The sequence below is a fragment of the Somniosus microcephalus genome, chromosome 14 (assembly GCF_052327205.1).
Source record: "Somniosus microcephalus isolate GS21.2 chromosome 14, FLI_Smic_1.0, whole genome shotgun sequence".
Taxonomy (NCBI): Eukaryota; Metazoa; Chordata; class Chondrichthyes; order Squaliformes; family Somniosidae; genus Somniosus; species Somniosus microcephalus.
Genome location: NC_141000.1, coordinates 33655351 through 33674224, shown reverse-complemented (window position 1 = coordinate 33674224; position 18874 = coordinate 33655351). Strand labels below are relative to the sequence as shown.

The 18874-nt window shown below is 48.5% G+C and overlaps 1 protein-coding gene across 6 annotated transcripts in view; it reads left to right on the top strand.

The window, feature by feature from the left end:
* lrch1 (leucine-rich repeats and calponin homology (CH) domain containing 1) overlaps positions 1-18874 on the top strand; it is a 247116-nt gene that overhangs the window by 96548 nt on the left and 131694 nt on the right. For all 6 annotated transcript variants that reach the window (XR_015080796.1, XR_015080797.1, XR_015080795.1 and 3 more), the window contains exon 2: positions 3222-3366. Coding sequence is in view for 2 of the 6 variants with exons in the window: in XM_086006477.1 (XP_085862603.1) it covers positions 3222-3366 (145 nt within the window). In the remaining 4 variants the exon portion in view is untranslated. The remainder of the gene's footprint in view (positions 1-3221; positions 3367-18874) is intronic.

The window sequence follows — 18874 nt, the reverse complement described above, 5'->3', positions numbered from 1 at the left end:
TTCAGCATTGTATCCTAAATGGGTAAGTTTAATCTGTTCACGTCTAGGCTGTTGTATTTAATGCTTTGCAGAGAAGGACTGACATGCCTTGGGGAAGAGTAGAAATGGTGAGAGTGGGTTATTGCTGATTATACTTCTTTGGAATTATATAGACACCTCCCAGTGGTTCTGTTTAAGTGAACTGTCACACAAGGATATTCTGAATCGTGCTTCAAGGTACTGTGTTCAGCCAGTTAGGTGTGAAGAAATATCAAATGGGATAGGACACTGCAGCCCTGTTTCATGTATGAGTGCATGGGATGTAATACGGTTTACAGTCACTCCATTTAGTTCAAATAGCCATCTATTTGCTTGGTGAGTAAGGATTCTTTCTTATACACAATGGTTTGGGTCATTTTCTCCTGCTGTGGATGTATAATAAGTTTCATTAACCAGAATAAGGGTGCTGTTCAATAATATGACTGTAATTTGGCTCAAGCCAGCAAGCAGTTACATTCGGACAGCAGAGGTCCTTGGCATCGACTGTCCATGACCGTGCTGTCTGACATCGTTCCAAGCGTCAAGAGTTTTCCACTGGATCATTACTCATCATATGTAGCCAGGCTAATCGAAGACGACCCCGAATTCGCCATGAATCTCATGCTACAGGCGGAGAGCGAGTATGCCAGCCATTGTAGAACAACCATCGGTGAATCCCGATTGCTGAGGGCGATGGTGTTTCATTGGGAGTGGCTGAAGCCAGGCAGCCCCATAATAACAATGAGCACAAGCAGCTACAAGGCTCCTTTCGGGTGAAAGCAAAACTATTACTTCAACAACCTGGCAAACTTGGCAGAAGAAGGAATTAGAACTGATAACCTATGACTTGCATATAAAGCTATTCAGTTACTCCGACCCAAAGCCGGAAACCATTAGCGGTTAACGCCTTTAAACAAGGTCGATGGCAGTACATGTTCAACTCGAGGAAATCCTGCTAAGGTGGAAAGAACATTGAGTATGGACTCAACCACCCTGAAGTGACACTATGCGTAGACCTGAACTCGCTAGCAGCAGATGCAGTACCTGATCCCGAGACCCGCGCGATAGACCCACAATGGAAGAGGTCCACTCAGCTATAAGGCAGTTAGGAAATGGCCGTGCTTCTGGACCCAACCGTCTAACTCCTGAACTTATCCAGTATGCCATTGAACCCACAAGCTCAGCACTACATCAACTTTTAGTTTGGGTTTGGACTTCTATAAAGGTGGCAGGGAGTAGAAGGAAGGGATCATTATCTCTCTCTATAAAGGGAAAGGGCCACGCACCGAGTGTGCGAGCTGGAGAAGTAATTTGGCTCACACGAAGGCTATTGATGAGTAACTCTAAACCATTATCAGCTGCTGACTAATTGCCTGTGTAAGCTTTCCTGTTTCTGATCGGTTTTTACTGTGTCTGCTGATTAGTTTTGACCTGTAAATAAGTTTCCCCTCATATCGCAGGTTGTGGAAGTTGACTGTTAATGAACCTATGGATGAGATAAAGCCATGACTCTATAGGATCCATTGAAGCACATTACATTAACACTCCGATCATGGCATCTAATTGTATTTTGTATAATGAAATGTTGTGGCATCCATTGCCTTATCGCAAACATTAGCACTCTTTGAATAGACATTTTTCCTTGTCGCTGTTCTAATGTACTTTCAATCATTTCTGTTTCTGACCTCTGGTCCTGTTTTGTGCTCGACTTTCAGGTAATCAGCAGTTGCTTTATCTGTGCCATTTCCTCACATTTTATATACTTGGGACGTTCTCTTTAATTACCTTTCCAGACTCTGGAGTTTGGGCTCTCCTGTTCCCGAGAGGGGATACTATTCACACTTGGGTGTTCTGTACTCTTGTATGAAGAGAGGAGGGGCAGTGCAAATTGGTTGAATTCTTTCTTTCAATGTGGTTCTTGCATTGTACAGAACTTGAGGAGGAGTTCCTACTTAAGGAAGAATTGAAGGCACGGTGTGGCGTGGAGTGGCGCGGCTATAGGGTGTGGCGTGGAGTGGCGCGGCTATAGGGTGTGGCGCGGCTATAGGGTGTGGCGTGGAGTGGCGCGGCTATAGGGTGTGGCGTGGAGTGGCGCGGCTATAGGGTGTGGCGTGGAGTGGCGCAGCTATAGGGTGTGGTGAGGAGTGGCGCGGCTATAGGGTGTGGCGTGGAGTGGCGCGGCTATAGGGTGTGGCGTGGAGTGGTGCGGCGTGGAGTGCTGCAGCTTTACAATATTGCTTGGTTGATGTTTTGCTTTTAAGTAACGGTACATAGAAAAATGCAGAATAATCAATACTTAGTCTGATTTAGAACTTGATCCTAATTTGAATCTTTGTAAATAAACTTTGGATTGAATTATCACACCAGTATTAAGAGTATTGAGAATTTTTTTGGGTGGGTGTTTGAAAGAGAAGAAATTTGACTAAATAGCAATCAATATCCTAGTAACACAACACAGACTTTTTATAAACACTGTCCCCTTGCTTTCACTATGATACTCAATACTTCTGTGACAAATTGGATGCTGATTTTCCCAACATTACAGCAATGACTGCACTAATAAAGCAATTCAGGTACTTTGGGACAACCTAAGAATGAACAAGATGCTATATAAAGGCAAGAACTTCCTTGTTTCTTCCCTCCTTTCTTGTAGTCGCCTTCCTCCTTATTGCATGATATCAAGTAACCAGGACATGAATGTGGAATCTACACAGCCTGCTCTAATCAATTGTTTAAAGGAGTGATTGCTTCACAAATAATGCACAAAAGCTCTCTCCATTCTCTGACACAATACAGTCACAAGATTAAAAAAAAGTCCACCTACGATGTCTCCCAGAATATTTTCCAATTCCCAGACTCGTGGAAGTATGGCTTCCTCATTGCACTCATCATATACACTAAAGGTTCTGTGTTAATCCAAATAGTTTGGGATCAATGTACAGTACTGAAAACAAACCATTGTGTCCTGGGCCCACTTTAAAGTTCCCAGGAATGCAGGATTGTGTGGGATATTGATTTTGATGGAGGACTGATGTCCATCCTTGTAACAAATCACATAGAACAATGTATGTCCGATAGTTCTGCTGTCCGGGTATTGCTGTACTCCCAGTGATTCAGTGCAGGAGGGTCTTCTACATCATGTCCATTATTTTGCGTGTCACTTCAAACTTGCTTCTAAAAGGTGCATTTTGTTTCCTTGGCAGATCTGTCAAAGAATAGACTGAGTGAAATTCCACTGGAACTGTGCCACTTTATCTCCTTGGAGATGTTAAACCTGTATCATAATTGCATCAAAGTCATTCCAGACGCAGTCATCAATCTGCAGACGCTGACCAATTTAAACTTGAGGTGAGTACAGTGATTGGGTTGGAAGGGTCGGTCGGTACATCTTGTTTGTATTGGAGAAATAAGTTGGAATTAATTTTTACATTAGGAGCAATTCATACTGCAGTTTTCACAACTCCATGTAGAGTGGTAGCAACCAGCAGTTTATTCCTCTCATGGAATGGTTTTATTATTTTGAACATTTTCAATTCAATCTGGACTTTTGGTGACATGTTACTATAGAGATTGTGAGCTTTTATCTTTAGAGTGTTGTCCTCCAGCCATCTTTGCCATTGATACTTTGTATTTTTCTGGACCTCCCCAGTTGGGTTTATTTTTATCCAACTTGAGTTTGGCCAAGTATTTCTTTTAACTTGAGCCATTGTAGATCTGCTCCTCAGCCTGTCCGCAGCCACTCTGCTTTCTGACACTCCTACTCCAACAAGCTCCATCCCTCCCACCCCTAAAGCCCTGATACCAGCCTGGAGGTATATTCAAGCAAAATACTTAAACTGGCCCATGAGATCTATATTTTTGTGCTTACATTTCTCCTGCCTTACTGTCTTGTGCTAATATCACTTCAGCCATTTAACCATCTCCTGTTCTCCACATAAACCCTTTGCAGGCCGTTACTTCTCTTGTGTGTGTTTTCCTCCCTCTCCTTGTTCCATTTTAAATTCTGGTCATCTGTAATATCTTCCACTTCTGATGAAGGGTCCACAGCGGAAATGCTAACTTCTCTGTTTTCTCTACTGATGCTGACTTAACCTCCTGAGTTTTCCCCAGCATTTTCTGTCTTTGTTTCAGATTTCCAGTTTTCTCCTTTTTTAATTAATGTAATTCCCCTCACTCCTCCTTTAAGAAGCTCCTTAAAACCTAACTCTTTGACCAAGTTTCTGGTCACCTGTCCTAATATCTCCTTATGTGGCTCGGTATCAAATGATGTCTGATTATGCTCCTGGGAAGCGCCGTGGAACGTTTCATTATGTTAAAAGCGCTATATAAATGCAAGTTGTTGTTGACAGCTAAAGCTCACCAATTTCAGTGTTGCACCACGTCTGCAGCCCTCCCACACGATGGCACCATCACTGCAAGAAGGGGGAAAGAATAAGCAGTAAAAAAACAGGAAGCCAGTAAAGCAGGACACAAGATAAAAGCAAAAGGCTAACGAGAAAGGGAAAAGGGGCAAAGTGAGTCAGCGGCCTGCTTCTCCACCTCCAATGCTGCAGGGATCAGTGACGCCAGGTATTGACGGAAGAGACAAAAAGCACCTCCCCCAAGGCGGCAGAGGCTATTTTTGGAAAAAAGATCAGCTTCTCTCGGCTCTTTCAGCAGCTCGCTGCTTGTACCCTCCTCATGTGGCTGCACAATTCCTGTAGTAAGGGGAAAAACAGAAGATAAAGAATAGAGCAAATAGGGAGGGGAAGGAGCAGAGAGGGAAAGAAGCAAAGGAAATGTAGGAAGAATTAAAAGAATAAGCCGTTCAGAGACAAAGAAAGGAAAGCACAATGGGCTTGGGTAATGGTTGTCATGTGAGTTGTCCCCAGAGCTTTGCTGTCTGTTCTCGCACCTCTTTTGTTCTATTTTTTTTCACAAGCTTCAGTGTTGTGATGCTGGGTTTATGGAAACAGCAGAAAGAAATGTTTTGAATCAGTTCAACAATAACAACTACTTGTATTTATACAACATGCGTCACATGTCGGAAAACATATCAATATACTTAAACATCACACGGACAAAATGGTGTATTGTTCCACGGAAGCTCAACGTAAACTCGAGGAACAGCACCTCCTCTTCCGATTAGGCACTTTGCAGCCTTCCGGACTCAATATCGAGTTCAACAATTTCAGATCATAACCTCGGCCCCTATTTTTTACTTATAATTTTTTCCACCCCTTTGTTTTGGGTCTTCCTTTCCAACCCCCCCCCCCCCCCCCCCCTTTCCTTTTGTTTCTCTCAACCAACTGGCAGCTATCTCTTATCCTGCCAGTACACTTCACACCTAATCTCAGCCTATTACTATCTCGTCTGGTTTCTAATACCTTTTATTGTCTCTTACTTCTTTTGTCTGATCGCAGCCCTGCCTTCGATCTATTTTCTTTTCTTTCCAGTTTTGAAGAAGGGTTTCGACCCGAAGCGTCAACTCAAATTTCTCGCCACGGATGTTGCCTGACCTGCTGAGTTTTTCCAGCATTTTCTGTTTTTAAGGAAAAAGGAAAATTGGAGCAGGTTTGGGGGTGGACCAAAGGCATGTTTGAGGTTTTTGAAAGCAAGGAGGGAAGAAGGTGGAGGAAGTTAAGTTGTGAGTTCCAAAGGGCAGGAGCAGAATGGCTGAACAAGCAGTCACCAGTGGTGGAGTGGAAAGAGTGGGGACGAAGAGAGGCCCAAAGTGCATACAAGGAGGCAAGGCAGGAGGAGGGGTCATGGAGGAATTTGAAAGCAAGGATGAGAATTTTCAAGTCAATTCACTGGGGCATGAGAGGCAGTAGAGCTCGTGGTAGGAAAGGGGGGTTGATGGATCTGAGCGTTTGATCCAGTTGAGGACACCACTTTGAAAGGTTGAAGCTTGTGGAAGGCTGAGGTAGGGAGGCCGGCTTGGACAGTGTTCGGAAGATTCAACACCAGAGCCATGCAGGTGCTTGCGAGAGCCAAAAGTAATGGCTTCATTCTTAGTAACATAAACCTGGAGGAAATTTTGATTCATCCGAATAACAGCCTTTGGATGTTTGGAGGAGGCAGAGAGGTAGACCTAGGCGTCATCAGTGTACGTATGGAAGATGACCCCATGTTGATTTTGCGAAGGGTTAGCACATAGACAGTGAAGAGGAAGGGAACGAGGATGGACCTGAGGATACAATGAAGTGATTGCAAGCCGAGGAGGAGATGTCATTGGATACAACGTATCTGCGTCACAGCAAGTATGAGCAAGACTAGGATATAGCAAGGTATTGGAAGTGGATTGTAGAGGAGAGACATTGAAGGAGGATGCAGTAATAAACAGTGCTGAATGTGGCAGAAAGGTCAAGGATGATGGGGCGAGATGGAGAGCCACTGTCACAGGTGCACTGAGATAAAAGCAAAGCTGTGATTGGCTGCTGTAGTCATCACCTCATCCATGCTTTTGTTACCTCCACACACAACTATTTCAATACTCTCTTGGCCGGCCTTCCATCTTCCACCCTCCATAAGCTTGAACTCATACAAAATTCTGCTTCCTGTATCTTGACTTCACCAAGTTCCATTCACCCATCACTCTTGTGTTCGCTGACCTATATTGTCACTCGGTCCGGTGTAAGGGGTGGTGTGTGGGTTGTTTGTCAGCTTCACCTCTGACCCCTTTGAGCGGTTTGAATCGCTCCCACTCCCTTTTGTTCTAGACTTTGGACTTATTTGGGAGTTGTAATAAACTTGCAACAGACACCTGGGTTAGTCAAAAGAATTCAGATCTTTATTTTGAGACAGGAAAATATACAATACAATAAAACTTATACTTTAAAAGGGTGGGGAACACACGGAATAAGCGAGGGAGAATTACAATACATAAAATCCCTTACCCTCCCAACCCCACTACACTAGCTAGGCTGGAATCCAGAGGACCAGGAAATGCTCACCAAACGACTTTCTTGACAGACTGTAGAGGTTCGCGATTTCGGGGTTCTCTTTAGTTGTGGCGGTTGGGGCCTGCCGTACCTCGGACGTGGTAGAAGACTGCACCTGTGTTGGGTCTTCAGTTTGGGTTGGTCCGCTGATGCGGTTAGTCACGCTGTTGGATCTATCGGGTAAGTACCCAACTTTCTTTGGTTAGGGTTAGTTTTAGGGTCTTTTGTGTCCAAATCTTACCCAGGGGTAAGTCAGACTAGCCTGTAGAGTGGAAACAAGTCTTTGGTTCATGAGTTTTTCAGCGGTTGGTTTCTTGTTGGTCGCGGTGGCCCAATGTTACCTGGTTGGTGGTAATATTGGCGGTTGTTGGTTTCTGTAGGCCTTTGGTTGCCGCGATCTCGGGTTCTTCTTTCTTCCTTCAAGTCTCCGATGATGATCTCTCTCTTGAGCTGGTTGGCTGAACTTGAACTTCTGTCTTCTGAGCTGACTCAAACTGACCTCGAACCGGTGACGAAGTTAACTTTCCAACTGTGTCTCGAACTGAAAAGGCAGGCCTCAATTATACTAATTTGGGGCCTGGCTTATCTGACCGCCAAATCTCGGGTTTCTTTGTTAAATTTGGCGGGCTCCTTATTTTTAATGTGTTTTAAAACTTTAACGAGCTTTGGGGATGGCCCATCCAAACTTAACGAGTTTAGGTGATGGCTCATCTAAACTTAATTGGCCTTTAACTGGTTTCGGGATTGCCTTGAAACCGGTTTTAAAATGCAAAACGTTTGTCAATCTCTTTAATTGGTTTTGGACTGTGGTTTGTTTGTGGTAACCTGTAGGGCTAACGTTCCTTCCTTTGTGTTGCTGGGGACATGTCCTGTTTATTTGTTGCCTGGCTCTGCGAATTCTCGGCGGGAAACAGGCTTCATTGTCCTTATGTAAAACTGGAGTAGCCCAGGACATTCCTCGACAGTCCAATATCCAAACTCGGAGTGAGGGGGCCCACTCTCCTCCCCTTTGTCCCCATCTTTTGCAAGCCTGAACATGTCCTTTTAAACCAGCCAAAAATCTTCCTGGGATTTTTATTTTAAATCCCTTTGGCCCAATAACCCCTGAAAACAGTCCAAAATCTCTTCCTTAATTTAACTCCTTGAAATTCTTCTGTTTGGCCCAACCACACTTTTATCCTTTTTACAGATTTCTTTTGTAATGTTCCAAAATCATTTAAAAAATAAGGCTTTCCTTCTGTTCTGGGGTTGTGCAGAAATGTTCGAACCTTACACACCCCCGTGTGATACTTTATAACACTATAGTATCATGCAGGTGTGAGCAAAATTTCTGATCCTCGGGAGCCAACCTTCCCCTGTATTATCTAACCTAATAATACCCACAACAAAACACTCTCCCATTCCCTTTAGGTGTAGTGTTTATCAAAATACACAAAGTAAAAACTTTTATTACATTCACATCCAAGCACGGAGGGGGCCAACACCCCTGCACCACTTGGAAAAAATCACACACAGGAAAAATAAATTGACACACACTCTTGTCCAACTTTATTTTTAATAACGTTCACGGTTGGTTTTATACCTGGTTGTAAACTTTATTTTTGTTTTTGTCCCATGCTCCCTCATGCTGAGAGCGGAGCATCTGGTCCCTTCCTTTGCACTTCGCACACAACAGATAGAAAACTATTCCCAGCTGGCACACCACTAGAAGATGCGAAGCCAGCCTAATCCAAGAGGGGACTTCTATATTTTCAAAAATGTCCCACCAGGGTGGAACCAGAATATCCAATATCTTGGCCCCTATCTCTACTGTCTTCTGCTCCAATGTATAGAAATGTTTCTGTGAGATGACCACTGCTTTTAATAGGGCGGTAAGATGTTCTCGTAGAGGGGGAATCTGATAGCCAAAATATGTTACATAACTTTCCCTGACAGTGAGGTGAACAGTCGAGGGTTCAGGGATGGGTACAGTCCATTCCTGGGCCACTTGAACTTCTGCCTCGGGTTTAAAACAAAAACTGCTGTCACTTACCGGACACCAGACGTACTGTCCATGCCGGTAGTGGGGCGCACTTGTGGTGACACAATATGTCCCACCCCCTATGAATGCTACCCGAGGGGAAACATGGTCTTTTGCCATTACCTCCATGGTACAGTTCACAGGTCGTGCACCAGCAGCTTTAAACCCGCACTGTGGTCTTGAATAGGCATTCAAGTGCTGGGGACACAGTATTATGTGTGCTCCCTGGCTCCGACACACAGAGAGGTCTGTACCTGTCATAGCGTGCTCCCACTTTATGACATAAGGTGGGACCTCTGCAAAACGGACGTGTGCACCCCCTTGAATGATCCCAATGTTCTCCACTCTGTATACCGGTGCGGGTCGGGCTGTCCCACCCATGACCGGTATCCTCACTACTATCCCCATGATAGTGTGAATGGAACGTCCACAATCCACTGGGGCAGGGTAAGCTTCAGAAGCTAGACAGAGTTGACACGGGCTCAGCGAATTACTAAATGGGTGGAGGGCTGCGAGGTGCTTGTTGCTAATCCAGGAGGGGACTAAACCTTGTTTTAAATCCTCCAGGTTGCTGCGGCCCTCGCCCAGCAACCATGCCCCGTATAGCACGCACACCTCATTCTGTGCAGCTTGATCTGAAGCATTCCTGTCCTCCCGTATAAGTGCATTTACTGTTTTGGCCTGTCTCTCCAGCTCAGCTATTATCTCCTTTAAATGGACCGTCATGGCCTGGTCCTCATGTAGCTCTGAGCCCACCACTGTGTTCTCCTCTGTTAGGAGTTTCCTTAACTGGGTCTTTAAACTGTTTATCTGGGTTTGTAACTCTATCATCTAGGCTGTTTATTACTGAGGACCCTGTACTGTAAGCTGTAAAAACATAATTCTAGGTCCCCCTTCTTTGTCTCCCCACACCCATATTATGTTCAGGATGTAAACTCTACAGCTTCGCTTTGTCCACATTGGCAAAGTCGAACTCATAAAACTTTCTAAACATTTCCTTCAACAGGGCTTGGTACAACCATTCTGTCTCTTTAGGGCACCACTCAGGTAAGTGCACCTCGATCAGGTTCAGGATCACTGAGGCCATTGCATAGTGTACCCCCTGGTACAGCAGCTTATCTGTTGGTACTAGGAGTAAACCATTCCCTGTTCCCTTGGTGGTGGTAGGACGCCACTGGACTATAGTTCGTGATGTTGTGGTCATGGGCAGGGGCTTTCGGGGGCGGGTTACAAGTTCAGTGGCATTCACTGGGATCGGGGAGTGTGGGACCGTGCACGCATTAAGGCTGGAATCCCACTCCACCCCCTCCCTGGCATCTTGCCATTACCGGTGGAAAATGATGGATACGCCTGTGGGGCAGACCTTCTCTGAACCCCACATACAGACGTAAATCCCCTGATCCGGTTCCCACCACTTGTCCCAGCACACACTCAATCCCCCTCGGGTCCCTGTAATCGTCCAATGGGTATTGTTTCCCAATCGACTGCGGGGTTTCCTATATCCTTGCTCAGCTTTCTGAGCCACCACCACCTATCCAAAGGAATCTGTCCCTTGCATGTCAAGCACACACGTTTTCCCACGGTGACACTGACCCTTGTGGCAACGACCTGTACCCTGGGGCACGGGAGGGAGGCCTCCCCGTACGTGAACCTGGTCTGGCTGGAGTACTGGGTCGAGTTGGACCCCAGCCACCCTGGCCACCTTCCCTCATGGAAGTAGATAGCGAGCTCCTCCACACCCCGTTCGCCACCCCCTGCGGTAATGATCGGTGCAGTCTCACCTGAACACCCATAGATATGGGAGTTCTCCACGTCTCCTCGATCACGGATGCTCACCCCTACCAGGGCAAACAGGAGCAGAAACTTCCTCATCCCGATTTCCTTTCTGTAGGGACACACAAACAAAATAGCCATGTCCCGAGAAGGTTCTCTGGCCTGACACAGTTATCAAAATTCAAAACTTGAACTTATCCTATACTAAAATTAAACCACTAAAATCCCAAACTTCCAAACTGTAAAAACACACTTAAAATACTTCAGAAAGTTATATACATCCGCCGCCCGTCTCCGGACGGCCAGGCTAATTCCTGATTGGCCTGTACCGTTTGTGGAGTCTGGGCAGCTTGCACGCCTGGGCGTAAGGTGACCTGTGCCACCGGACTCGGAGAGTCCTTCTTAAAACAACTGGGAGTTCCCCTGACTCCCAGTTAATCAGGGGAGTGTGCCTTCCTGTGCAGCAGCACACTACCCCTTTCTTTGTGGCTGCCGAGTCCCTATCCTGTCCTGTGGGTTCCCTGCAGTCTGATGCCACAGGCTGGGGACCCTTCTCTCTCTCCTTGCCCAACACTACCTCTCCTGTGAGTCCCTCACCTTTGGAGGCTGTAGGCTGGGAATCCGTATCCTTAGACTTGTCCCTAACCTTTGGTTTTCCTTTCCTGTTGAGGGTTCTCCTGGGGCTGGACCGTACTCTAAAATGATACTCGGGTGACCAAGGTAGTCTAGGCTGTGGTGTGCGAGGAGACCTTCTTAAGGCTCCGACTACTGAGAGTGTACCTGAATCCCACTTAATTGGTGGGAGGGCCTCTCCAGTCACACAACTCACTGCCCCCACCTTTGCGGTCTGTGAATCAGCCGCAGCTGCAGGCGACTGCTCTCTAGCCTTAACGCGGTTCACCCTTGCTGACCGTTCTCCACGCCACCTTAAACAGCTTGCACTGATTAATGTGGAACCACTTTGTGCGGCAGGGCATCTTGATGGCATACACCATGGGACTTGCCTTGCCCACAATGCTGTATGGACCCATATACAATGGTTTGAAACTTCCCAACCAGGCGAAGTTCCTTACCATGACCTGATCCCCTATCTCCCACTCGTGGTGCCTGTTGGGTTCCAGCAGCAATCGGTTACTCCGATGCTGCTTTCCTATGTTACTAGCAGCCTGCTAGTGAATCTGTTTGAGGTGTTCAAACAGATTCCTGACGAAGCTGTCCCGGTTCACCTCTCTGAGCTGACCTTCTGTCAGCACTGGGGCTAGCGCATGGGTGGGGGTCCGCATAATCCTGCCAGTCATCAGCTCGTGTGGGGAATACCCCGTGCTTTTTGACTGGCTGGCTCGGATCCCCATTAGGGCCCACGGTAAGACTTCCACCCACTTCTTGGGTGAGTCTCCCGTTTCCTTTCTCAGCTTTTCCTTTATGGTACGGTTTAAACGCTCTACAGGACCCGATGACTGTGGGTTGTAGGCGACGTGCCATTTCCCTTCAATGCCGAGTACCATGAGGGTCTCCTGCATGACCTGTCCGGTAAAGTGACTCCCTTGGTCAGACTCCACATACCGTGGGAGTCCCCATCGTGAGAACACTTCCCTGACCAGGATCTTGGCTGCACCCAACGTGGTAGCTGTTCGGCAGGGAAAAGCTTCTACCCACTTTGAGAACACACCCACCAGGACTAGGCAATACTTGTAGCCTCCCCGGGCGGTGTGTAGGGGCCCGATGTAATCGATCTGGATCGACTGCCATGGTCCCTCTACCCTCCTGGTGTGTCCCAACGATACCTTCCTTTTCTGGGGGTCAGGGTTATTGGCAGCACACACCAGACAGTCGGCACAGAACTCGTGGACCTGTTCCCTCAGTCCTGGCCACCATCCTGCCTGTTCCACCCTCTGCCAGGTGGCCTCAGGCCCGGGATGCCCCACTCTGGACCCTCATGGGCCAGTTGGAGGAATTCCCTTCTGTGCTGCTGCGGCACTACCCATTGCTCCCCACTGAACAGCATGCCTTCCTTGACGGTGATGGCTGCTGTACCGTACAGGCCCTCTACCTTCTCCCCTTTTGTGAGCGCGTCCAGGATGGCCCTGAGGATGGGATCCCGTACCTGGGCCTGCTTTGGGTCCGGGACCAAGGCTACCCCTTGTGTGCCTCCCTTGTCCCGGATTGCGGCTACCGACCCTGTCTGATAGAGGTCCCAAAATTCTCCTTCCCTAGCTCCCTGCTTGGCTAGTTCATCTGCCCTTTGATTTCCCTCTCTCAAGGGCTCTGTCTTCAAATGGGCCTTAACCTTGTGGATAAAGACCTTCTTTCCCTACTGCTGTCATGATTTTCTCCAGCAGGGGTTTGATGGCCAGAGGTCTCCCATCAGCGGAGGTGTATCCCCGATGGGACCAGATGGCCAGGTATTCCGTACACGAATTGCACGTAAACATGCTGTCCGAGCAAATCATGTATGGGGTAGAGAATTTCTCTGGGTGTGTAACCACGTACACTACTGCGGACAGTTCAGCCTGCTGGGCGCTCATGGTGCTGGGGAGTTTAATTGCCAGGACAATGTCTGCCCCTGGGTCATAAACTCCACACCGTGAGTCATTTCCCAGCAGATACCATGCTGGAACTATCCACATAGATTTCGCGGCCTGTGGGGTGTATCCCGGCCCGAAAACCTATGTCTACTTCCCATACCCCTTCAATAGAACACCTGTGGGCTGTCCCTGGATAGATCATGTTGGCTGCGAGCTTTGGCTCGCAGAGACCTTTCACCCTTAGATCCATCTGGGAGAGAAGTAGGGTCCAGCGAGCAATGTGGGCACTGCTCACTGTCCCATCTTTAATTCTCCCATCTAGGAGCATCTGGGTGGGCGTGTGATGGGCGAGGTGCCTGTGAAGATCAATGATCTTTTCACAGCCCAGTGAGTAGCGAGGAGATGCCTCTCACAGTTGGAATAGCCCTTTTCTATCTTTGAGTATCCTGGAGGAGTAAACCACTGGTCTCAGCTGACTCTGCCGCTCCTGGAGCAGCACTGCACTCAGACTGTCCCCGCTGGCTGCTACCTCCAAGAAAAACTCTTTCTCCCCATCAATCGCCCCTAGAGCTGGTGCGGTCTGCAGATTTTGCTTGAGGCTTACAAATGCCTCGCAACCCTCATCCCAAACCCACTCCACTCCCTTGTGTAGGAGTTGGAGCAGAGGGGCTGCTGTGGCAGCATAATCTTCAATAAAATCCCTACAGTACCCTGTTAGCCCTAGAAAGGATCTCACTCCTGTCACTGTACTGGGGGCTGGTAACTCCTGTACTGCTTCCCTTCTGGCTTTATCTATGGCTCTTTCCCCTGCTCGTACCGCCAGCCCTAGGAACTTTACTTCCTTCTGGCCGATCTGTACCTTCTTGGGGTTTACCTTAAAACCCTCCTGCTTCAGCAACTCCAGCAGTTCAGCCAGTAGTGGACCGTGTTCCTCTCCTTCATCAGTGAATAGGAGCAGGTCATCCACATACTGGACTAACTGTCGGGGTCAGCTGAAGCCTTTTAAGCAATCTGCCATACACTGATGGAAGATGCTGGGGCTGTTGTGGAACCCCTGTGGTAGGCAGTTCCAAGTGTACTGTTGGCCCTTAAGCGTAAAGGTGAACTTGTACTGGTCCTCTCCGCAGAGGGATGGACCAAAACCTGTTGGAAATATCCAGCACCGTGAAGGTGGTCGCGGAGGCTGGAATACTTCCTATGAGCTCGGCGACAGCTGCGACCGTGGGTGCACAGGCGGGGATGTTCCTATTGAGTACCCGATAGTCCACCGTGGCTCTCCAGTAGTTGTCCGGTTTCCTAACCGGCCACAATGGAGAGTTTACATGGGTGGCTATTGGTCTCAATACCCCCTGTTTGACCAGAGAGGTCATGGCAGTTTCCATGTCCTTCTCCACCTCTTTTGGGAAATTATACTGCTTTTGTGGTCGGGTCATGGGGTCCCCATCTACACTTACTTCGACCCCGTTCACCCTCCCACAATCATGCTTGTGGGTGGCAAATGCGCCGAGGTGTGCTCGCACAAATGCCTGGTACTCCGCTGGAGTGTTACTGACCATTTGCTCGAGGTTGTAACCCTCCTTGGGCTTTAGGGTACACAAAGTCCCCTTGCCCTGTTTCCCTGGGATAACTGCCACTTCACTCTCTTTGCCGGTGCATGCTCCCCACAGACAGTGGTTCCTAAGATCCACTAAGATCCGGTGGCCTATGATAAAATAAGCCCCCAGGATCCCCTTCCCTTCCTGCTCCTACTTCATTAGAACACAAGTCCACTTGGTGTGGAGTGCTCCTAAATGAATGGACAGCGGGATAGAGAACGAGCCAACCTGCTCGTTACCTGTGAACCCCACTAAGCTGTATGGGACCCCGTTAGACAGAGGTGAGGCAGCAGGGTTATCTGAGTAGACTATGGTGCTTGAAGCTCCCGTATCCAACAGATAGTTCCCTTTTACCTTTTCCACCTCCATCCTAACGAGCGGTCTTTTCCATACGTCGTACTCAAGGGGACACAGATAGACAGGCTGCGCTGGCTCTAGTCATAAGTCTGTGTTAACTGGGGGGGCAGATGGAGTTAAAGCACCTGTGGCTGTGGCTACCTGCCCTGGGCCAGCCAACAAAACTCGAAGTGCAGCTACTATCGAATCTACTGTGGGGGATGAGGCCTGTGTTTCTGCCTTTGGGGCAGGAGCTGGGGCACACTCTCCTGCACTATCCTTCCAAGGATTTTTACAGTCCCTTCTCCAATGCCCACTCTTTCCGCACCCGAAGCAGTTACGCCTCACATCGGAAGGGTTACCCCCTTCCTGGTGCCATTCCTTCCTGGTGCGTACAGTTTTGGTGTCCATACTTAAGAAAGGACATACTTGCTCTTGAGTCAGTACAAAGAAGGTTCACTCGGTTAATCCCGGGGATGAGGGGATGGACATATGAGGAGAGGTTGAGTAGATTGGGACTTTACTCATTGGAGTTCAGAAGAATGAGAGGCGATCTTATTGAAACATATCAGATTGTGAAGGGGTTGGATCGGGTGGATGCGGGGAGGATGTTCCCGATGATGGGTGAAACTAGAACTAGGGGGCATAGTCTTAGAATAAGGGGCTGCTCTTTCAAAACTGAGATGAGGAGGAACTACTTCACTCAGAGGGTGGTAGGTCCATGGAATATGCTGCCCCAAAAAGCTGTAGAAGCTACATCATTACATAAATTTAAAACAGAAATAGACAGTTTCCTAGAAGCAAAGGGCATAAAGGGTTATGGGGAGCGGGCAGGAATTTGGACATGAGTCTAGGTTCGGATCGGTCATGGCCCTGTGGGTAGCGGAGCGGGCCCAGGGGCCGTGTAGCCTGACCCTGCTCCTATTTCGTGTGTCTAATTCTGTTAGATTCAGGAGATGGTTCCGAACTTCCGAAAACCTCTAAAAACCGGAAGTTTTTCCGTTCAGCGTAAGTCGTGCGTACGACATGACCAGAGTGGCGCACGACTTACGCTGAGCAGGGCAGAGGGTCACAGAGTTCCCTCCTGAGTAGGAGATTGCAGGCCGAGCCGGGCAGTGTGAAGGAGATACCGGGAGAGTGAACCCAACAATACAGCGGCCCGTCCGATAGCTGCAGCGGCCCGTCCGATATTCTTTTCTCCCCTCCCCGACCCGACCCGACCCCCAACCTGTCCGATATTCTTTTCTCCACCCCCACCCGACCCCCGACCCGTCCGATATTCTTTTCTCCACCCCCCACCCGACCCGTCCGATATTCTTTTCTCCCCCATCCCACCCGACCCGACCCCCCCCCCCCCCGACCCGAACCACGGCCCGTCCGATATTCTTTTCTCACCGCCGACCCCGACCCCCGACAAATTTCCCAGTCTTATAATAATACCTTCTGAAATCCGAAAAATTCCGAAAACCGAAACTCGGCTGGTCCCAAGGCTTTCGGATAAGGGATAGTGTACTTGTAGTAGATTGGCGGTTAGGATCAGATCAGCCATGATCTTATTGAATACGGAGCAGGCTCGAGGGGCCGATTGGCCGACTCCTGCTCCTATTTCTGATGCTCTTATGTTCTTACGCTGGCTGGGTTTAAACTCGTGCACTTTCCCTTTTGTCTGTGGTTCGTCTACCCTCCTACCGTTATGGTAAGCCAGGGTCAGTTGTCTCACCACTGTCTCCTCGGTGACTTGGGGGCCCTTTGGGCCGAACCACAGCTCGGCCTTGGCTCTGATCCGTGGCAAGCTGTTTGCCACCAGACTTCGGAGCCAGTGAGCCAGCTCATCCAGGTTCAAGTTAGCCTGGTCGAGATCCCCATCACAGGCACTCCTGTACACAGGCCACAGCCTGTCTGCGAAAGCCTATGGGGTCTCCCCTGCTAACTGGGTAGTCTTCTCCACCCGGGAGAACGGACTGCCATCATTCATCCCCATCGCCTCCAGAACTTGATCCCGGAGGGCAGCGTACCCTCTCTGTCCCTTCTTGCACTCAGCAGAGAGGGACTGGTACAGCTTGCCATCCAAGGTGAACAGGAGCATCTTGGCCATTTCTGAGTCGTCGCACTCATTAATGCCTGCTGCTTATTCCACTTCCATAAAGTGGACTGAAGGATCTCCCTTGTGGGTGAGCTTACTCAAGTGGCTTACCATAGCCCTAAGCTGTTGGGTCCCATGGGGAATCACGAATTGGCTTTCAAGGGGCCCCAGGCCCCCACCACCCCCGGGTGGGCCAAACTTTTGCTGTCGAGTCGGGCACGTCGGCCCCGGCTCCGACCTTTCCTGCATTTGTTTGCCCACTTCACCCTGCTGCCAAACCGAGTCAAAACTCGGCGCCACAGGTGGCGGTGGTGTGCACTCCTCCCTGTCTTCTCTACAGATTGCTTGTCCCTCCTGCTGCCCAACCGAGTTGCTCCCCGGCGCCACAGGTGACATCTGCACCATTTCAACTTCTACTTCCAGGTCTACCCGGGCTTACGAGGCATACCATGTCTTTTGCCCTGGACAGAGCAAGTTTTAAACTATCTGCTTTTGACAGGGGCCGTGATCTCCCGCTTCAAAATCCCTAGTGCTTGCTACTTGATAAGCTGCCTTTATATTCCTATACTCCTCCTGTTCCCTTAACTGTCTGGTTAGGTGAGCGTTCTCTTCTTTCAGCACCAGCTCATTTCCCTTTGCTTCGGTGACTTGACACCGAAAATACTCATGCCTGTTTCTGTGTTTCTCTACTAGCTGCAATTTCTCTTGATTCTGTGCTTGTAATTCCTGCAATAGTTCCTCCCCTGCTAAAGCTCTTGCCTGAGACAGTTTGGCTGCCTCCTGCAGCTCTGCTTTCAAAGCTTTTATCTGCTGGTCTAAAAGCTGGCTCTGTCGTAGGGCACAGACCAAACAGATGGCCTTCTCTACCGACTTATGATCCTTGCTCTCAGTCCATTTGGCTGCAGCGTCTATGGGACGCCCAGCACGCAACAGACTGGTTAACCACTTCTTGGTGATATTCACCTTCTCAAAAACGTAAGAGGAAATCCTCTCTTCCATCTTTGTCCTTTCATCGAACACAGGGTCTATTGCATTACTTCCCTTTTGCCAAAGTCCTGCCGCGGTCATCATGCTGTAAGGGGTGGTGGTGTGGGTTGTTTGTTAGCTTCACTTCTGACTCCTTTGAGCGGTTCGAATCGCTCCCACTCCCTTTTGTTCTAGACTTTGGACTTATTTGGGGGTTGTAATAAACTTGCAACAGACACCTGGGTTAGTCAAAAGAATTCAGATCTTTATTTTGAGACAGGAAAATATACAATAAAATAAAACTTATACTTTAAAAGGGTGGGGAACACACGGAATAAGCGAGGGAGAATTACAATACACAAAATCCCTTACCCTCCCAACCCCACTACACTAGCTAGGCTGGAATCCAGAGGACCAGGAAATGCTCACCAAACGACTTTCTTGACAGACTGTAGAGGTTCGCGATTTCGGGGTTCTCTTTAGTTGTGGCGGTTGGGGCCTGCCGTACCTCGGACGTGGTAGAAGACTGCACCTGTGTTGGGTCTTCAGTTTGGGTTGGTCCGCTGATGCGGTTAGTCACGCTGTTGGATCTATCGGGTAAGTATCCAACTTTCTTTGGTGAGGGCTAGATTTAG